Raw genomic sequence first — 21,768 nt, 5'->3', positions numbered from 1 at the left:
TTCTATTTTTACAAGAATTACTATTGAAGTTCATGACAAAGTTATCCTGTAAGTCTTCAACAAATAGGGGAAAGAGAAAAAGAGGAAGCATTTGTTTCAAGTGATAAAAAATGCAAAGATCATTTATAAATTGAGAAGTTTTACATAAATTAATCAAAAAAATGCATCCAGGAATGCAAAAGGAATATGTCAGGGAAAAATCTTTGTGTAAAATACTAAGAGAAGGGCCTAATATCAAACATATTTAAGGATCTAACACAAACATGTAAGACGAAGATTAATGTCTCAATGAATAAGATTAAAAATTATGGACAAACAATTCCTAAAATGAAATTGTTTTGTCAAACTAGTTAACATTTTTTCTTTTTTTTTCTCCAAAGAAGGATTTAGTGGGGGTAAGGAGTAGACGGGGAAGAGAAATATTACCATTTACAAATACCATTAACAAAATCAATAAAACTGGTGAAAAGAGAAAAAAATGTTAAAAACATAATCATATAAAATGATGCTTCAAACTACTAATAATGAAAGAAATGTAAACCAAAACCAACTCTGTTTTCATCACAACCAGCAAAATAGCAAAGATGATGAATGATGGAAATACTTAATGTTGGAGCAGCTGAGCAAAGGCAAGTAAGGTGGTGCCTTCTTGGTACATCTGTGAATAAGTCTAAAAAGGAATTTGTAACTATGCTTTTTTAAAGTTACTAAAATATCCCAGATTTGAAGCAGTTAATCCACATTTAACCCAAGAAGATTAAAAACAAAAAGTAAAGCCCCAAATATACCATGGCATTTTTTATTGCATCATTTTTTTGTGGTAGCAAATTAGCAAAGATATGGAACCAAAGAAGAAGCCCAACAGTTGTGGAATGGCTAAGCAAACTGTGGTCCACAAACATAAAATAATATTATTATGCTATACAAAAGATGAATATGAAAAAAATTTTAAATTAATTGATGCAAGTAAATGATGCAGAACCAAAAAAATATAAAAAATACAAAATAAAATAAAAAAAACAAAAGCAGAAAATAAACACTAAATCCAATTTATGATAAAAATTTATCTAATAGACTCATTTCTAAAATATATAAGGAATTGACTCCTATGTAACACTAATAGTCATTCCCCAACTGACAAATAATGAAATAATATGAATAGACAGTTTTTCAAGGAAGAAATTGAAGCTAATAAAAGCCACATTAAAAAAAATACTTCAAATCATTAACAAAGAAATGCAAACTCTGAGTTTCTAACTCATTCATCGTGTTGACAAAGCTTAAAAAACGGAAAAATGACAAATGTTGAAGGAACTGTAGGAAAACAAGCCTATTAATGTACTTTTAAATAAAAGCTATAAAATCATATATAAGTTTATAAATTATATAAGTATTTATACATATAGAGTTATCTACATAAATACATATGTTATAAATTAAAGCTATAAAATATAAAGGGTATAAATAGGCACAGCTATTCTGGAAAGCAATCTGGTACCATGCCCAAGAAGCTCCTTATGGTATATCACTGTTTGACCCAGTAATACCCTTAATGAGCCTATATTCCAAAGGGATCAAAGGAAGAGGAAAAAGAGTCACATGAACAAAAATATTTATAGCTCCTTGTGTAGTGATAAGGAACTAGGCTCTAAAAGGGATAAGATTTAATAACCTTATATGATTATATAAAAGTAATGGATTTCTATGGTGCTATAAGAATTGATGAAAAAAACAGTTTTAAAGAAACCTGAAAGACTTGTACAAACTAATACAGAAGTAGCAGAACCAAGAGAACAATTTATACATTGACAACAATATTGTAAAGACAAATTATTTTAAAAGACTTGGGAATTCTTATCAATAAAATAGGCAAGCATCATGCTAGAGAACCAAGTGATGGTAAGAGTGGGTAGGGATCCAGACATTTTTCAGACATGGACAATGTGGGGATTTCTTTTATTTGACAATGCATATTTGTTACAAGAGTTTTGTTGTTCATTTTTTTCTTCTTAACGGGTGCATTAGGAGGAGGGAAAGAAAGAAAATGTTCTTATTAACTAAAAAAAAAAACAAAATTTAAAAATTATAATCAAAGTTGGCTCTACAAAAGAGATAAATAAATAAATTTTCTTCTCTTCTGCACAAAGGCTGAAGATTACAGGTGTGGAACACCGTATATGGCCAGACTACAGATTTGTTGGCTAATTTTGCTGAATGCCTTTTTCTTCTCCTTCCTAGTTTATTCTTTCTTACAGTAAATAAGAAGTGATTTTTTTTGTTACCTGAAGAAGGGGAGAAAATACTTCAAAATGAACTAATTTTTAAAAACTGGAATAGTTGAATTAAAAGAATATTAAGTTTGAAATCAAAAGGCCTTGTTTAAGGTCCAATTCTGCTAAGTTCTAACTACAACACCTTAGACAAGTTGCTTAAATTCTATAAACCTTGGTTGCCAATTAGAATCATTACACTTTAAGTAGAGGTATACCTAATTCAAAGGAAATGTAAGGAAAGTATTTTACAAATTCTAAAGCATTTCATCAACTAAAGTGTTTGGGTGCAGATATTGCTAGGTAGACTGAAGTATTATATTTAGAAGGAGTTATAGATTCACTCCCTCTGAACTCACTTATTTTAGGTATGAGAAAACCAGTTCCCCAAAGGGCAAATGTCTTACCTAAGTTAGCACATCAAAAGGAGGAAATAGAAGAGTTCTTTCTGCAGGTCAGTGCTTCCTACTTATGAGCATACACTGCAAAGCAAATCAGACTCACTCTCTTCCTCTGTGGGCACCCACATACATATCTCTTGGTAAGAACCTATCCATTTCACCTTGAAATAGAGCTAATCTCTAATCAATGTGAATCAGTGATTAAAAGTATGTAAAATATTTAGATACATCTACTATATATAATCTTAAAATTGTTCAATCTCTTATTTTTATGTTTCTTTTTCATTTTTTCAACATTCATTGTTTATGATTTTGAATTCCAAATTTTCTCCCTTTCTTCTTTCCCACTTCCTAATAAGGCAAGCAATCTGATAGAGGTTATACATGTGCATTCATGACATGTCATATTGTGAAAAAGGGAAAACAGAAGAAAAAAGACAAAAAAATAGTGGAAATATGCTTTGCTCTGCACATAGTCTCCACAGTTCTTTGGATGTGGATACCTTCTTCCATCATGAGTCTTTTGGAATTGTATTGAATTGTATTGCTGAAAAGAGCTAAGTCAATCATACTTGATCACTGCACAACACTGTTGCTACTGTATACAATGTTCTTCTGGTTCTGCTCATTTCATTCAGTATCAGTTCATTTAAGTCTTCCCAGATTTTTCTGAAATCTACCTGCTCAACATTTCTTATAGCATAATATTATTCCATTATATTCATCCTTCACAATTTGTTCAGCCATTCCCCAACTTATGATATCCCCTCAATTCTGAATTATGTGCCATCACAAAAAGAGCTGCTATAAATATATTTGCACATGTAGGTCCTTTCCCTTTTTTATGATCTCTTTGGGGAAAAGACCTAGTAGTAGTATTGCTGAATCAAGGGGCATGCACAGTTTGAGTGCCCTTTGGGCACAGTTCCAAATTGTGCAATGACTTCTAAAATCATAATAAATGTTAGAAACTCTTCTCCAATATATAACATTGACACAAAAATCCCATTTGTAAGTAGCTGTTAGCAAATTGTCTCTTATAACACATTATCAGATCTTTGAGATAAAGGACTGGTTTTTTGCCTTTCTTTATATCTCCAGAGCTTAGTACAGTGTATGGCACAGAATGGACATTTAATAAATTTAACTAAAGCCACCCAATTATACAAATATGCCCTTCCCATTTTTATTTTGTTGGAGTCCTTAGATGATCTTATGGTCAGGTTTAGGTGAACATACAATTGAATGAAAGCATATTTAAGGAAAGTATACAATAGAACCTCTGATTCGGTTGTCCTAGAGATATTCTGACTTTTTTAAAAAAATCATTTTGAGAAAAAAAAAAGATTCAGATGTTTAGAAGTTCCACTTAGTACATGATCTAGCAGGGAAGTGAAATCTTCTCAGGACAAAATTTTTTTTGGGAAAGAGATGCTTTTCATTTCACCCAGAACCTAGAAATCAGAAAGCATAATGAAATTGAAGGTCCCTAAGTACAAGAGGGGAGAAGGCATTTTGACAACCTTGCTTTAATCCTCATTAGAAATACAGGCCAACTGAAAAGAAAAAAAAAAAAAAAAAAGATTTAAGTAGCTCTTGGTTTAGAGCTCTACTAAAAGATTCTAATCTTCTTATTGTGGTTCCTGCTTCTAGGGTAATTCTAACTAGAAAGACACATTTCCCTAAAAGCTATACAAGGAAACTAATCACACTGGCTGGTCTACAATCAACCAAAGGACTACTTTGAGTCTGAATGACATTTGTTATCACAGTTATGTCTCATGTACTTAAAAATGCTCTAGAATATCAGATGTCATCCAGTTGGGGAAAATTATTTCCACAGCTTTCCCTCTTCACAGATATACTGCTAATGGTGAGATTTTGTCTTGAATGGCTAAAAAGAAAATGCTGGTAAAATTTAGTTACTATTGCTTCTATGGAGAAGAATGGCAACATTTATACCAACAAGCACCAAATGGAAGGACCAATTACCAATTTTAATAAGGTCATCCATCTCATTTCACTAAAATAAATGTACCAATTATTCTTCTAAAAGAAAAAATAACAATCCTAATCGATTCACATTTACAGATTTCTTTAAGCTTTGCAAACTTTGCAAAATCAAATTTCTTAATGTTGAAGCAGGATCAGAAAGAACGCTCACTCCCTGTATTCAAATGAGCTACAGAGTAGGAGAATTTACCACTGTTTTCAAAAATTAGCTCTTGACATTTTGGGAAACACTAGCTTTTTCTGTGAAACAATGGGATGGCTAGATTTGACACTCCTTTTCTTTTTCTCAAAAAGAAAACAAAAAGGCCATCAGAACAGAAGCAAACTTAAGCAGTTTTCATTTCTATAATTTCAGATTTCCTCAGCAAAAAAAAAATAATTTCTTCTGAAGTTATAAGGGAATTTCACATTACAAAATAGCTACATATTTCTCAATTCAATCTAGTATTTATAAATTTACTATGATGCATGAGGCACTTTGTTAGGTGCTGAGGAAACAAAAACAAAATGAAGAAAGAATGTCTGTCTTCAAGCAGCTTAAGTGAGTTTTTCTGGGAAAACACAACAATATAATAAACTTTATTAAATATATATCCTACTAATTATATTTTTAGTAACACAATAATAAAATAATATATTATTGAATTTATAAAGCCCTTTAATGTTTGAAAAGTGTTTTACATATATTAATGCATTTGAGTCTCACAACAGTCTTGTGAAATTGCTGCTATTCTTATCTCCATTTTTCAGATGAAACTAAGATGAGGATAGTATGTAAATATATAGGGCTATAAATTATAATTAGGGAAAAGGGAGAGAGCATTTATAAAAGGATAAGGAAAGACTTCCAAATGGAGACAGCAATAAGCTGAGCTTTTAAGAGAGGGATTCTAAGTTCACATAAAAAGCATAACATTAGACTGCCACATTTTTCAATAAGCAACTTAACCAAAAAATTAATAAGAAAAACAGTAGAATACCATATCATTTTATAGCTACTCAGGATACATGGTCTAAGAGAAAAACATATAGTTAATTCTCTCAGGTTAAGATAACCTCTTTCTTCTGTCAGATTCTGGGACAAAGATTTTTGAGGTTTTTTAACTTTTATGGTTTCATATGAAAGATGACAAAGTCAAGTTTTCCTGGATCTTCATAATTATTTCAATGGTATAACCTTTTCTTTCTTTTGAAAATATGTAAAAACTGGTAAAAAGAGTTTTGAATTGCTAAATTTGAGTATGCAACTGAAGGAAGCAAACAATACTCTTCAAGGAAAAATGATGATTTGTGTTGTCAGCATCATAAAACTGTACCAGGTTTATTAATTTAGTTTGAAGATGTGCATGTCTTTAAATGACATTACCTTGAAATGAAATCATAACCTTTTTTTCTTTGTTTCAACTTAAAAAAAAAAAAAAAGCAGTTCAGATTTTGCAAATAGGAAAAAAGATGCAAGGACATGAATATTTAAAAGCACTAAATTACTGTCTAAACTCAGTAAGTAAAGCTGAATTAACATTAAAGCATCCATTCAAACAATTTGCTTTAAATGCATAAAAAGTTTTTATGGCCACAATTTGAATTTAGCAATAAATTACAGCCATTTAAGTTTCAACAAAACTTTACTATAAATTTGTCTTCTAGGTTCATGCCACAATGTTGCACAACAGAGATTTTGAGATAGCAAGTCTTTTTAGTACTTGCAGTAATGAAAGCCCTTAGAAATTAGAAAAAGTAAACTCATACTTGCAAATCTAGTATGATTCTGGAATTTGATTATTTTCTGCGAGAATCATCATGATTACAAATGCTCTGCTCTCATATGTGGGATCAACACAGCTTTTGCTGTAAAATAAAAAGTGATTCTTTAATGAAATATTTCACGACTGGATTGCTAGCCCACTTACCTATCCAAGTTCAGAATATCGTTAAAATTTTTGACAAGTGAAAATACTATTTTTGTACAAGTACAGAATGGTCTGAGCATTTAAAGAGAACTTTTAGTGATTTTAAAAATATATAACTTTTTTTCATTATTATCAGATAAAAACAGTTCATCATAGAACTGAACAGTGACTTTCATTAGAAATCAGGCCATTTTAATTATTATTTCAGACATTTTATCTTTTTTTTCATAATGCTAAATAAGAATAAAGATTAGCATCATTCTTTCTTTCTCCAAAGACATCATTTACTTTAAATGGCACTTTTCAGGGGCAGCTAGGTGGTGCAGTGGATAGAGCACCAGCCCTGAATTCAGGAGGACCCGAGTTCAAATCTGGTCTCAGACACTTAACACTTCCTAGCTTCATGACCCTGGGCAAGTCACTTAACCCCAGCCTCAAAAAATAAATAAATAAATAAAATGGCACTCTTCACCTAAAAGGGGGCCATCATATTGTTGGTGAAGTTGTGAAATGATACAACAATTCTGGAGAACAATTTGGAGATATACCAAAGAACTATAAAATTTGCATATCCTTTGATCCAATTAATGTCACTACAAAAGATCATAAAAGAGGAGAAAGAACCCACATGTGCAAAAAAAGGTAGTGGCTTTTTTTTTTTTTTTTTTGTAGTGGCAAGGAATTGGAAATTGAATAGATGTTCATCAATTGGGGAATGGCTGAATAAGTTATGTTATATGAGTGTAATGGAATATTATTGCTCTACAAGAAATGATAAGCCAGCTGAATTTTTAAAAAATCCTGGAAAACCTTACATGAAGTAATGTTGAGTAAAGTGAGTAGAACCAGGAAAACATTATATATAGTAACAACAAGATTAGGTAATGATCAACTGTGATGGACTTGGCTCTTCTTAACAATGTGGTGATTAAAAGTAATTCCAATAAAGTTGGGATGGAAAATGTCATCCACATCCAGAGAAAGAACTATGGTAAATGAATATGGATTGAAGCATAGTATTTTCATTTTTTTGTTTGTTTTTTTCTTTCTAATGTTTTTTTTTTCCTTTTGGTCTGACTTTTCTTGCACAACACGACAAATATGGAAATATGTTTAAAAGGATTATGCATATTTAACCTATATCAGATTATTTGCTGTCTTGGGGAGGGGGAGGGAGAAGAAAAATTTGGAACACAAAATCTTACAAAAGTGAATATTGAAAACTACCCTTACATATATTTGGAAAAATAAAACACTATTGGAAAAAAAGAAAAATGACAGAGAATTTTTTTTTGCTGGCTTCAAATTTTTCTTAATGGTAATGAATTGATTGCTAATAAAAAAAAAAACAGTCATTAAATCATAAAATTGAATTTTCGGTAATTTTATTTTCCCAAATATTAATGATATGATAAAGCCTCCCATCTTTTAGATAAAAAAGTTAGATGTGAATGTTCTCCAGTGTTCCTTCACTCTCTAACATCTTCTAGTCTTAATTAGCATTTGATTCATAAACTAATCAACAAGAATTTATTAGTAGTTAGTAATTGTCAGACATTGTACCAGGGAAACTAACACAAAAGCAGACCCTTCTTGTCTTCAAAGTGTTCACATTATATAAAGGAAAAGGAGATTCACAGATTCACAGATTCACAGATATATAAATACACATATATATATATAAAGCAATAAGTATAGAGCATATATCTATATATTCACACATATAAAAACATGTACACATATAAAGAGCATATGCATAGAGAACATGAGAGCAATACTGCACATATATATGTACACAATATGTAAGATTTATTAAACACCTAAAAATATAAAGTATTTTGGAGAAAGTAGGAAAAGGTAAAAAAGGAATAATTATCTCAAAAAAAAAAAAAAAAAAAGACATGACATTTTCCATTTGACCAAAATGGTCAAAGGATATGAACAGCAATTTTCAGATGAGGAAATTAAAGTCATTTCTAGTCATATGACAAAATTCTCTAAACCACTACTGATTAGAGAAATGCAAATTAAAACAACTCTGAAGTACCCATTTCCCATGTCTCAGATTGGCTAAGATGATAGGAAAAGATAATGATAAATGTTGGAAGGGATGTGGGAAAACTAGGAACACAAATATATTGTTGGTGGAGTTATGAACTGATCCCATCATTGTGGAGAGCAATTTAGAACTATTCCTAAAAAGCTATCAAACTATGCATACCACTGTACTGGGTTTGTATCCCAGAGATCACAAAAAAGAGATTTTTTTTTAAAACCCCACATGTGCAAAAATGTTTGCCGCAGCCTTTTTGATATTGACAAGGAATTGGAAACAGAATGGATGCCCATAAGTTGGGGAATGGATGAATAACTTTATAGCATATGAATGCAATGGAATATTATTGTTCTAAAAGAAATGATCAGCAGGATGATTTCAGAAAGGGCTGGAGAGAATAACAAGAATTGATGGCTAAGTGAAGTGAGTAGAACCCAAAGAATACTGTATAAAGCAACAACAAGATTATGTGATGATCAACTGCAATGGACTTGGCTCTTTTCAATAATGAGGCAATTTGAGCCAGGTCCAATAGACTTGTGATGGAGACAGCCATCTGCATTCAGAGAGAGGACTATGGGGATTGAATGTGGATCACAACTTAGTATTTTCACCTTTGTTGTTATTATTATTTGCTTGTTTATTTTTCCCTTTTTGATCTCATTTTTCTTGTACAGCATGATAAATGTGGAAATGTTTAGAAGAATTATATATATATTTAACTTACATTGGATTACTTGCTGTCTAGAGGAGGAGGAAAGTGGGGATGAAGGGAGGAAAAATATGGAACACAAGGCTTTTCAAGGGTTAATTTTGACATATATTTTGAAAAATAAAAAGCTATTATAAAAAAAATGTTATCTCACTTGAAAAAAATAAAATTAAAGTAGGGCATGAAAAGAAGAACTAATCCAAAGGAAGCAAGTGGGGATGGAGGGCTAATAATACTGGAACCTTACTTTCACCTAGGTTGAAGAAACAATGTATACATCTGGAAGAGGATGCAAGTCTTCTGAATTTGTAAAGATTTGAGAAAATTTGTAAAGCTTTGGTTAACAGGGGAGGATATATAGATTAACCTATTGGGGGGACAAGATAAGGGAAAGATTTTTAGAGGGGTAGGTGAAATAAGGATATATACTTTATTATACATTTCAAAAGATTTACAAATAGTACTATTAGTTTTGCAGTTTCACATGTAATTATCTTTTTTTATTATACAAAGTTATGGGGGGGGAAAACTAGAAGCAAAGAAAAGGACTCTGGAGGGCCCTAGAACCCGAGCTAACCCTTGAAGGGAGATTGGAGTTTCTAGAGGAAAAAGAAGAAGGGAGATCATTTTAGTGATTATGGAAAGCTTGTATAAAAGGACTAGCATTGGGGGGAACATCATTTATACAAATCAGTAAATGGGCCAAAAGAACCACATAGTGCATCGGGGTAGTACTGATTGGGGAGATAGGATGAAACTATTATAAAGGGTTTACATTTTATGCACTTAGGAATTTGAAATTGAGGGGATGTCCATCAATTGGTGAATGAATGAAAAAGTTGATATATTAATGTAATGGAATACTATTGTTCTATAAGAAATGATGAGCAGGCAGATTTCAGAAAAACCTGAAAATATTTATATGTACTGAAGCTGAGTGCAGTGAGCTGAATCAGGAGAACATTATGCAGAATAAGAGCAATATTGTATGATGATCAATTATGATAGGTAAACTGAGCTCTTCTCTGCTAGATATGGTAACCCAAGACAATTCCAATAGATTTGTGATGGAAAATGTCATCTATCTCCAGAGAAAGAACTATGGAAACTGAATATAGACCAAATCATACTATTTTCACTTTTTAAAAAAATTTTCTTCTTGATGGCTTTTCCCTTTTATTCTGATATTTCTTTTACAACTTGACAAATATGGAAATATGTTTACCATGATTGTACTATATCAGCTTGCTTGTTATCTCAGAGAGAGAGAAGGGAAAGAAAAGAGAAAATAATTATAACTCAAAATGTTATAAAAATGAATGTTGAAAACTATCTTGACATGTAATTTGGAAAAATAAAAAGTGAAAATAATGTGAATAATTAATAAGTGAAAAATGTATTAATAAAAAATAAATAAAAACTTTTTTTTAGTCTAGACACAATACAGAGCTACCAGAGTTTCCTGAACAGGGGAATAAAACTGTCATTTCTGTTCTTTAAGAATATCAATTTATCTGCTACATGGAAGTTGAATTGAAGGGGAGATACTGGAGACCAATTAGGAAACTCATGCAATAATACAGTAGAAAGAGATGAGGGAGAAAGATGTTGGAGAAGTAAAATCAATAAGATCTGTCAACAAAGTAGCTAGAAAAATGGGTGGGTTTGGGAACAAATAGGTTCTGTTTTAGATAATGCAAGTTTGAAAGGACATCCAGGTGAAAGTACCCATCAGAAAATCTGCAATGTAAAAACAGAGTTCATTGAGAAGGAAGGGCTGGATAAGTAGTTTTGGAAGTCATCTCTATAGAAGTGAGAGTTGAATCCTTGGAAACTAATAAAATCAACAAACAGAATATAATAGAAAAGAAGAGAAAGTGTACAAAAATATAAACATACTTTTAAATACCTCTAATCACATCATTCAGAAAAATCAGCATCATTCAGAAAGACATGTATGCAGAGTGGAAAAAAAATCCAACTAACTCCAGTTCTAATTGCAGTTCAATAACTAACCAGGTATATAACTAATTCTTCACAAGTTAGTTAATTACTCTAGGTCTCCATTCCTTTATTTGTAACATGGAGAGGTCAGATTAGATGATCTCCTAAATCCCTGAGCATATTAATATTGCTTTTTGCTCTACTGCATTTTGGATTTAACAGCATTGACCTTTAAAGTCTACCAAAAATCACATACATTAGTTTACAAAACATGAATACACAAATTGCATTAAGTTCCTTCAAGGTATGTATTCCAGGTGCAGAAATAAATTATCATGAGAAGAGTTACACAATAGACAACATGTCCCGGGATAATTGTGAAAAGGATAGATAAAAGATTAGGCTATGGATAGATTATTCCATTTTTATTTAGTTAGACAAATGACTCAATCAGCCTCAATAGAAAGCTGTGCATTTGTTCCTTCTCCAATCCAATCCAATCTATGATAGCTATTTGGATGGTCATCATTCTGTTCTGTGCCCACATTGCTGTAAATATATCTTTACTCAGCCATCATTATACATTGATATGGAAACGATTCAACAATGTAATCCTCGAAATTTTGAATCATGTATTACTACTCTGAATACATTCCCTCTTTCCTGAAGTATCTTTCTTCTTTCTTTGTACCAAATAACTCTTACAAACACTATTGTTCCTAGTTCACCAATTCTAAGCAATATTTTGCTGTAACCAATTTCAGAAGGCACTTACTTTCTCAGACTTCCATGCCTGTTTTCTTCATGTTCTACTTAGTAGAGGTTAGCCTATCCTAAGATTTGCTACAATCTATATCTTTCGACCCACTTAGCCCATCTTCTCACTTATTTTTCTTCATTATTAGTTGGAAAAGAAAACTCATTTTTGGCTCACCAAACCCACTTTTACATGTTAAGCAATGAAAGGAACAAAATTCAAGGCAAGTATTTATTAAGTACTTATGCATGCCAAGCAATATACCAAATGCTATAAAGACAATGAAAAGAAAAATAAACAATTAATCCCTGATCTCCAGGAATCATAATCTAATGGGGATGATAATGAGAGGGCAGGGGTCAAGAGAGGTGGAACAACCTCCAAATGGCATGTACAAACAGGATCTATAGATATGGGATTAGTTGGATATAATCCCAGAGGGAAAGCATTAAGGATTCTAGCAGAAGGTGTTACTTCCAAGGAAACCCAAGGAAACCAGGAGGCAGAAGCAAGGCAGGAGGCATGTATGGGGACAGCCAATCAGAAGTTCTGGGGATTAATTATCCAAGAAGGAATGATCAAATCGAATACTGCTTGCTTAAATTCAATGCCACAAAATTATAATAAAGCACTATTTTAAAAGTTATGTGTGCTTATAAAATATAATAATAATAACAAGCAAAAGGGGACATTGATGAAGGTGATGAGCTAAGCTATCAATCATTAAAATGATTGAATCAGCTTTCCTTCCCTTCAGACCTTTGTCAAATCTAGCAAGAGTTTTAGGACTCATTCTTTCCAGACTCATATATGCTAGGGAGAATTGGGTCTCAGAGGCTATTATCTTTCCCCTACAAATTATCTCCCTAAAGGAATAAAATATCTTTGCCCTTTGACTGAGCAAAGGCATTGCCAGGAATATAATTCCAAGAAGGTCAAAGATGGTAACAAAGATTCCACCTAAAATATTCATTTTAATACTTTTTGTGGTAGCAAAAAACTAGAAACAAAGTAGAAGCCCATTCATTTGGGAATGATAGATGATTTTTGGTACAAGAATATAATGAATATTCTTTTGTCATAATAAAAAACAAGTATATGGAATTCAGAGAAATACAGAAAATGTTCTATAAACTTAAACAGAGTGACTAAAATTAAACCAAGAAAATAATATATGCAACAAGTATGACAATGTAAATAAAAAGAATAATAATGGCCAATTTTGACCAAAGAAAAGATGAGAAAATATACCATGTTCCTTTCACTAACGAGGTGAACAAGTGTAAACAAGAAATATTTCAGATGCTGTCAAGATTAATATCTTGGGTAGTTTTAAAAAAAAATCTTTGTTACAAAGAAAGATTTACTGGGTAGAATAGGAGAATGATACATTACAAATGAATGTAATATGAAAACAAAAGTCATCAATTAAACTTTTTACAAAAAAAAAAAAAAAAAAGCACCCCAGAATCACCATACATACAATATGACATTTAAAACTGTTTGAATGGGGGGGGGGGGGGGGCAGCTAGGTGGCACAGTGGATAGAGCAGCAGCCTTGAATTCAGGAGGACCAGAGTTCAAATCTGGTCTCAGACACTTCCTAGCTGTGTGACCCTGGGCAAGTCACTTAACCCCAGCGGGGGGGGGGGGGGGGAACGGACTGTTTGAATAATTAAAAATCAAAGAATCTTGGAAGCTACCTCTTGGTAGAAGAATAATTATACCTGAATTTTAACATGCAATGGACTGTGAAAAGCAACTTACCCTCAAAGCTTCTATGACAAGGTCTCTAGCTTCCAGTTCTCCTTCCATTACACTGAGAAGCATTCGCAGCTCTGGTTTGCTGAGTGTGTCCACATCAAATTCTTTTTTCTGCAAAGGAGAAATAAAGTGTTGAAAACACCACTTTTTAAAAGAAATATGTAGCACAGCTCAACATTTCCATTTTCCAAATGTTATAAAAATAGCCTGGCAATTTTTATTCCAATTGTTTGGCACATCCATGGCTGGACTATCCCACCAGGCATTTGGATATTTGCCCAGTGGCAGCTGGGTAGTCCTCATTCTTCAGGAATGGAAGGTGGAAATGGAATGGCCAGCAGCCAAACTCCATCTCTGCCCTTAAATCCATCAACCATCATCAAAAAGTTTGCCTTCCAAGGAGCTTCCTCAGCATATAGACAATATTTTCCAAATGGAATTATTTGTATGACATCAACATCCATCCACCAGGCACACATTTAAGGTTCCCAGAGCCCAGGTTAGTACTCAGGCCCACTTAGTTTAACTATAACAACTCACATTCTCACATCATTTTAAGGTTTACAGTCATTTCCTCACAACCACTGTGCAAAATAAATTTTGTGATATTATTAATCCCATTTTTACAAATAAAGAACTAAAGCTCTTAAAAACTAAATTGTCTTGTTATTATAAGCTGAAAGTAGAGTATTACATAGAAAGCAGGTACATTTCATTCCAAGGAGGATCCAATTTGATTTCTAGAATGAACACAATATGAAAGAGCTTCAAGATTATTCAATTCCTGAATCTTTTATGATCTGAACAGAACCTGCCACCTAATAATACATATATTCCTGTAGACAAGTATGTAATTTGAGTATCTGTAAATCAGATTTCTATTTGTAAATAAAGACTTGCAGTAGATATTTTCATAAAGCTATTAGTCTCTCATTTTTATGTCATGAGTTCATTTTCTACCCACAAATTGTCTAAAAGTGGCAAAGATATTTTTAACGACAACAATGATAATCATAGCTAGTATTTATGTGGCATTTAAAAGTTTTCAAAATGCTTTACAAAGATTATCATGCTAGCATCCTCATTTTATAGTTGAGGAAATTGAAATAAACATTGGTTAAGTGACTTTCCCAGGCTCACATAGCTGTTAAGTGAGCAAGGTAAGATTTGAACTCAGATCTTCTTTACTAGAGTTCCAATACTCTATCCATTGTACCATCAAGCTGTCTATTTTAATGGGATTAGTCAGGACATCTTCTCTGCAAGAACTGTCAGGTCATCAAATTAATTCTATTTATGCTCTTACATAATTCTTTAAAGAACAGGAATAGAGCTAGGAAGTTTCTAGCAACCACCAACTGACTGCTCTAAAACAGCACTGTGCTATGGTAGAACAAGGTATAAGGTTCCCAACCCTCAAATGGTTTATCTAAGGTTAGTATCTTTCTCGATTCTTCCTGCTATCTTGACATGAAATTACACTCCTATCATAGGATCATAAATATAGAGCTGAAAAGGCCACCAAATGAATCAAATCCCCCTATGATAATGTGCAGGCTTAAATCATAGGGAGGTTATAAGATTTGGTCAAGTCCACATAGTAATAGGAAACAGAGGCAGAATTTGTCTTTTTTATCTGTATTTGCTGAGGCAATTGGGGTTAAGTGACTTGTCCAGGGTCACACAATTAGAAGTGTTAAGTATTTGAGACCAGATTTGCACTCAGGTCCTCCTGACTTCAGGGCTGGTGCTCTATCTACTGTGCCACTTTGCCCCAGCTAGTGCCCCTTTCTCCTTCCTCCCCCCTCCCCCCCTCCTCCGCTGCTGGCAGAATTTGTACACAGGTCTTCTGACTCAAATCTCAATATTATTACACCATACAATGCTATACCAAGGTATTATTTAAAGTAAAAGAGACGAGAACAAGTTAGTAATCTTTAGGGGGTGGCTCATTGTTGTTAACATTCTTACAGCTTCTTTTAAAGACTTGAATTAATTATTTCCAAAGCTTCTATAAACAAAATGCTTTCATCTAACCAATGCACTTGCTTCTCATATTCTCTGTTCTAGCTGAACTAGCCTATTAGTTGCTCTATGTACAAGATATTACATGTCCCCCCCTCCATGTCTTTCCATAAGTGATCTATCACATTTGGAATATAATCCCTCTCCACATTAGCTTCACAGAATCTTTGACTTCTAGGGGTGCCCAAAGCCTTTCCTGATCTCCCTAGATAGCTGCATTCTCTTTTTTGCTTTACTAGCTTATTTGTTATATTTCATAGAAGAATATAAATTTTTACACCCTCAACACCTAGCACCATGCCTTACACTGAATGGGCACTTAATAAATGTCTGTTGAATTAAGGAGTGACAAATAGTACAATGCACTACAAGGATTCTGATTTGTGTTGGAGATCAAGGCATCTGACCTGTATACCATTTCATTACTTGATCAAGAGTAATAAATATACCTCTCTAGTTTTCTATCAATAAAGTGAAACATTAATAGAATCCTAGTATAATCAATCTTGATATAGCACAAATTCACAAGTCCAATGCCTATGAACAAGAGATATTACATATATTTCAAGAATAAAAACTACTGTAATCCTTGTTCTTTCAAGAATGTGCTTATACTAGAATAAAGTATATGATATTAAACAAGGTATACAATTTTTAAACTCTTTATTCCCATAGGAATGTTTTCAGCATTAAAAAGCATATAAGAAAATAATTAAAAATTACAGGGTATTCTACAAATAAATTCAAGGTATTTTGACCAAATTGAAAAGAAACAAAATGATCATTTATATGGCACCTACAATACAGACACTGTCAAGTACTTTCACAAACATTAGCTCATTTGATCCCAACAACAACCTTGTAAGGGGGATACTATTATTATTCCCATTTTATAGTTGAGAAAATGGAGGCATAGAGAGATGAATTGATATGCCCACAGTCACATAGTGAGAAAAATATCTGAAGCCAAATTTCACTCCACATCTTCCTGATTCCAGGCTCAGCACTCTAACCCCTACACCACAAATTATGAGTAATAAATACAACTTAAAATTATTTTTTCTTGGATGTGGGTTTTATCAATATAGACAGTCAATGGTAAGAAAATATCCTCTTATCAATCACTTAACAAGCATTATTAAGGATCTTATATTTTATCCAGAGAGATAACATATATATATAGATAGTTAAATATGAAATAAATATAACAAATAATTGGGGGGAGGGGAAAAGGGAAAGGAAAAGAGATGCTACCAAGACTGCTTGAAAGGGGATCAAGAAAGACTTTGTGTATCAAATACACTATTTTCACACTTAAACTCAGGCCTTCATGATAATAAGGACAGCTTTCCATCTACTATGTCACACTGATCCATTTACTTTTATAAAAACAGAATTGCCAGATTAATAAAATATTGAGATTATAAAAAAGAGAAATAGGTTGAAATCTGTTTTTATTGTTACCATTAAATCTGGGAGTTTTCTTCTTAAACTTTATTTTTCAAATTATACATTCTTTCTCAAGAAAAATTATTAAAACATTCAGAAAAGAACAAAGAAAAATTCAAATAAAAATGAAATTTTCTTTATCTTAGGATGCTAAGAAAGGCTGCCTAAATTCATTTTCCCCTAAGTCTACTCAAAAGAATATTCTCTATATAGGAAAAGACATAAATAAATTATTGTGTAATGTTGTCTATAATCTAGAAGAAAAAAAATCATACATTCCTATTTTTCCCCATCTTAAAACAAAACAAAACAAAAAAATTCTTCATTTCTTCAGCTACTAACACATCCTCCTTAACTATCATTTTATCTTGTATCCCTTCACTAGAGATCTAGCAAAAGCTATTAAGCCTTCTCAACTCTTTTCAATCTGGCTCCCCATCTTATTGCTCATTAAACTACTCTCCACATTACCAATGATCTATTAATTATAATAGTTCACAGCAATTCTCTTTCATCTTGCTTTTTTGGAGGATTTTTTTTTGGGGGGGGGTATACTGAAATGTTGGTTGCTTTACAATCAGTCTTTTTAAAAAGTGCTTACTTTTTTCACAGTGCTTACTCTTTTGAACTTCTCTTGGTCTTAGAACATCTGACACCTCTGATTATCCTTTTCCTTCTAGAGTTTTTATGGCATGGCTCTCTCCCTGTTATCCTGTCTATCTGTCTGCTTCTTATTCCTCTTTCCTTGACCATCCCTATGCCACTTCCACATCTCTGAGTTCCCTCAGGACTCAGCCCTGGGCTCCTTTCTCTCCTCTCTAGAAGAACTCATTAACTACTATCTTTTTAATGATTGTCTCTATAAAGATATTCCCAGAATGGAATGAATCTCTCTAGCTCATAACTCTCTGGGGCTCTTGCATAACCATCTATTGAATATCTCCAACTGAATGTCTTCTTAAAAGTCCCAAACTCACCCTTGATAAATATCTGAAAAGCACTGGACTTGGATTGAAGAAAATCTGGATTTAAATCCTGTCTCTTACAATTACTTGCTGTAAAACTCTAGGGTAAGTCACTTAATCATCTGAACCTCAGATTACTCATCCCTAAAATGAGCGAGCTGGAATCAATGGCCTTAGAGATCCTGTTCAATTCTAAGCCTAGGATTATATGATCTATTCCCTTCTTGCCATTTGTACCACCACCACCCTAGGTCAGATACTCCCCAACTCCCCATTCTGCTGGACTACTACAATAGTCTCCTAATGGGTCTCTCAGCATCCAGTCAGTGCCCTTTCCAATTCATCCTACACACAGTTGCCAAATCGATATTCTTAAAGCACTGGTCTGACCATGTCATTCCCCTGCTCAAGAAAATTCAGAGGCTCCTTCTTTATATTTGTTAATAAACTACTTTGTTTTTTAAAGTCCTTTGAATCTGCCTCCAGCTGACTTTTCCAGGATTTTCTCTCTCTTTCCAGGATGCTCTCTCTCTTTCAAGGACCTATGATCTAGCCATATTGGACAATGTGCTGTTCTCCATTCACTTTGTTCCATCTTCCATCTCTAGCCCTTTGAACAGGCTGTCTCACATATCTGAAATGTATTCTCTCCTCACTTCTAATTTATAGGATCTCTAGCTTCTATCAAAATTACAGCCTAGAAGCAAGCCTCTTTCCTTAAATGCACCCCATCTGGGTCCCTTCAGCTACTAACACAACTAGCAATTTCTACATGTCTCTTCCCATGAATTAAATACTTTATTTTTAAGAGCAGAGACTGTTTAATTTTTGTTTTGTTACCCTAACACGCAGCATATTTTATGGCATATAGATTCTTTTTTTTTTTTAGAATTTTTTTCACAGTATATATGCATGAGTAATTTTTTTATAATATTATCCCTTGTATTCATTTTTCCAAATTATCCCTCCACTCCCTCCCCTAGATGACAGGCAATCCCATACATTTTACATGTGTTACAATATAACCTAGATACAATATATGTGTGTATTTCTTGTTGCACATTAAATATTAGATTCCTAAGGTATAAGTAACCTGGGTAGATAGACAGTAGTGCTAACAATTTACATTCACTTCCCAGTGTTTCTTCTCTGGGTGTAGCTATTTCTGTCCATCATTGATCAACTGGAAGTGAGTTGGCTCTTCTTTATGTTGAAGATATCCACTTCCATCAGATTCTTAATCTTAATTGTACCTGCTGATTTTAACTAAAATAGTGTTTACTAAGTCATTCAAAATGACATTGATCAGCAGATCCAACATAACCATTTATTTGATGACCATATTCACTATAAAAGAAAATAATATTCAAACACCTAATTACAATGAATGCAATGTCCAATTGTGATTTAGGCAGGCTGATGGTAAAGCATGGCTTTCACCTCTTGGCAAAGAGGTGTAGATTATATGGGCAGAGTGAAGCAACATTTTTCAATTACAGTCAAGGCACTGAGTTGTTTTGCTAGATTGTATTTATTTGTTACCGGGAAGGTGTGAGGGGTGGCAGCTAAGGGGCAATTATTAGAAAGTGATAGTGATGTTAAAAAAAAAAAAGGGGGGGGAGAGAGACTTATTAAAACATTAAGGGTAATCTCAGTGGAAAGTTTTTTAAAAATAAGCTTTATAGATGATGCTTGATTCTCCCACTTCCTTTCAATTAAAAAAAAAAAATTACTTCTCAATTCTACAGAGGCCTGAAAAGCACTCACACATTTCAGCTCTATACTCTATTTCCTGGCCTGTGACATCTATGAAGAAAAATTCTCAGGAGAACAGGGTGAAGGAGGGAGGAAGCTTTTTTTTATTTTATCACCCAGTTGTAAAGTCTATATGTAAAGTAAAAGTATTCTGGAGGCTGGCTTCTGGAGAACAAGTGGGGGACATAACGCACCCTTATAGCACAGCACTTAAATACAAAAGTACATCTTAAGAAAAGGCAGCCCATTAAATCCACAGAAACCACTCAGTATAGTTCTGTTTTCAATTTCTCAGAATCACTAGTGAAGGAAAAAAATATCCTCTGTTTTGGCTTTCTCTGGGTGGTCACATATCAAATGCAGATTGACAAAAAACATTATCGAGTTAAATGCCTCCTAAATGCCATCGCCAGATTTCCACAACACCAAGCTCCAGGTTTGCTAAGTGTGCCAGAAGATGAAATGGTAATAGCCAACTGCTATCGCCATCAGAGAATAAGAGGATCATAGGTCTCCATGACCTAAAAAAACCAGATAATAATCCCTTCATTTTACCTCTGAGGAAATGAAAATCTAGGGAGACTAAATGGTCAAAGTCTTAATACCATTTCCTTTTCCCCAACATACACATACACACACACACACACACACACACACACACCTTTCCAATATTCTTACACTATATACCCCACCTCACATACTCTTCAACTCACTGGCAAAGGGCCCTTGCTATTCCATGAGCAAAAAATTTCATTTTCCTTTCTGGCTTCCTTGTCTTCTTTCAAATCTCAGTTTAAATCCCAACTTTTCCAGGAAGGCTTTAAATCTCCTAATTCTAGTGTCTTTCCTTTGTTGATTATCCTGCTTCTAGCTTCTTTATAAATAGTTATTTGAATTGAATGTTGTCTCCCTCATCACAAAGTCTTCCTCCCAGAGGAAGAGACTATCTTTTTACCTTTCTCTATATCCTCAGAACTTAGGAGAAGATCTGACAGTTTGGGGTACTTTAATAATGTTTAATAAATGTTTCCAAGGTCATAATGACAAGTTTCAGAGGTAGGATCTGAAGCCAGGTATAGTGACTGCAAGGGATCTTCCCCCTAAACTACAACTGCCTCTTTGCTTTGAGAAGTATCCTGTTAGAGATGGCAGGGCAAGACTGAAGTCAGCCAGTTGAAAGATGAAGTTATCCTAAAGTTAAGTCATGAGGCAGCTCAGTAAAGGAATCATCTCTTAGATCTACTCCTGGGCAGTATAGAAACCATGAAGTCCAGTTATACTTGGAAGCAAAAAATGACCTACATCTTCCTACATACTACAATAATGAATTTCCCAATAATCAATTTAGAACCCAGTTTGTTTTAGAAAATTAATAAAGAAAGCTTCATGTTGTAGTAGAAAGGACAATGGAACAGGAGTTAGGAAATATGGGTTCTAGTACCAGGCTACTTGGGTAATCTTGGGTATGTCCCATCCACTTTAAGTCTAAATATCTTCATCTGTAAAATAAGCAAGGGTTGAGCTAAATCAACCAATTTTTTCCCCACATGATATGAAATTCAAGTGGGCAGCCTGCAGCCTTTTTAAAATTACTAACAATGACACACAGCCTGTTAGCTGTTTGAAAATATGGATTCTTTCCTCCCTCCTTTCCCCTTCTCCCCAGTGATATAAAAGCAATACACAAGAGAATTTGAGTGGCAGCTGACCTCTAGAACATTCCTTGGGGCTATTGTCCCAGATAGAC

General features: G+C 33.4%; 1 protein-coding gene across 4 annotated transcripts in view; it reads right to left on the bottom strand.

Annotated features, from left to right (window-relative positions):
• The window catches only part of CTTNBP2 (cortactin binding protein 2), a 176,604-nt gene that overhangs the window by 145,116 nt on the left and 9,720 nt on the right, over positions 1 to 21,768 (bottom strand). For all 4 annotated transcript variants that reach the window (XM_074268203.1, XM_074268206.1, XM_074268204.1 and 1 more), the window contains exon 2: positions 13,831 to 13,938. In XM_074268203.1, coding sequence (XP_074124304.1) covers positions 13,831 to 13,938 — 108 coding nt within the window. The remainder of the gene's footprint in view (positions 1 to 13,830; positions 13,939 to 21,768) is intronic.

Source organism: Sminthopsis crassicaudata, chromosome 5 (assembly GCF_048593235.1).
Source record: "Sminthopsis crassicaudata isolate SCR6 chromosome 5, ASM4859323v1, whole genome shotgun sequence".
Classification (NCBI taxonomy): Eukaryota; Metazoa; Chordata; class Mammalia; order Dasyuromorphia; family Dasyuridae; genus Sminthopsis; species Sminthopsis crassicaudata.
This window is presented reverse-complemented; position numbering and strand designations above follow the sequence as displayed.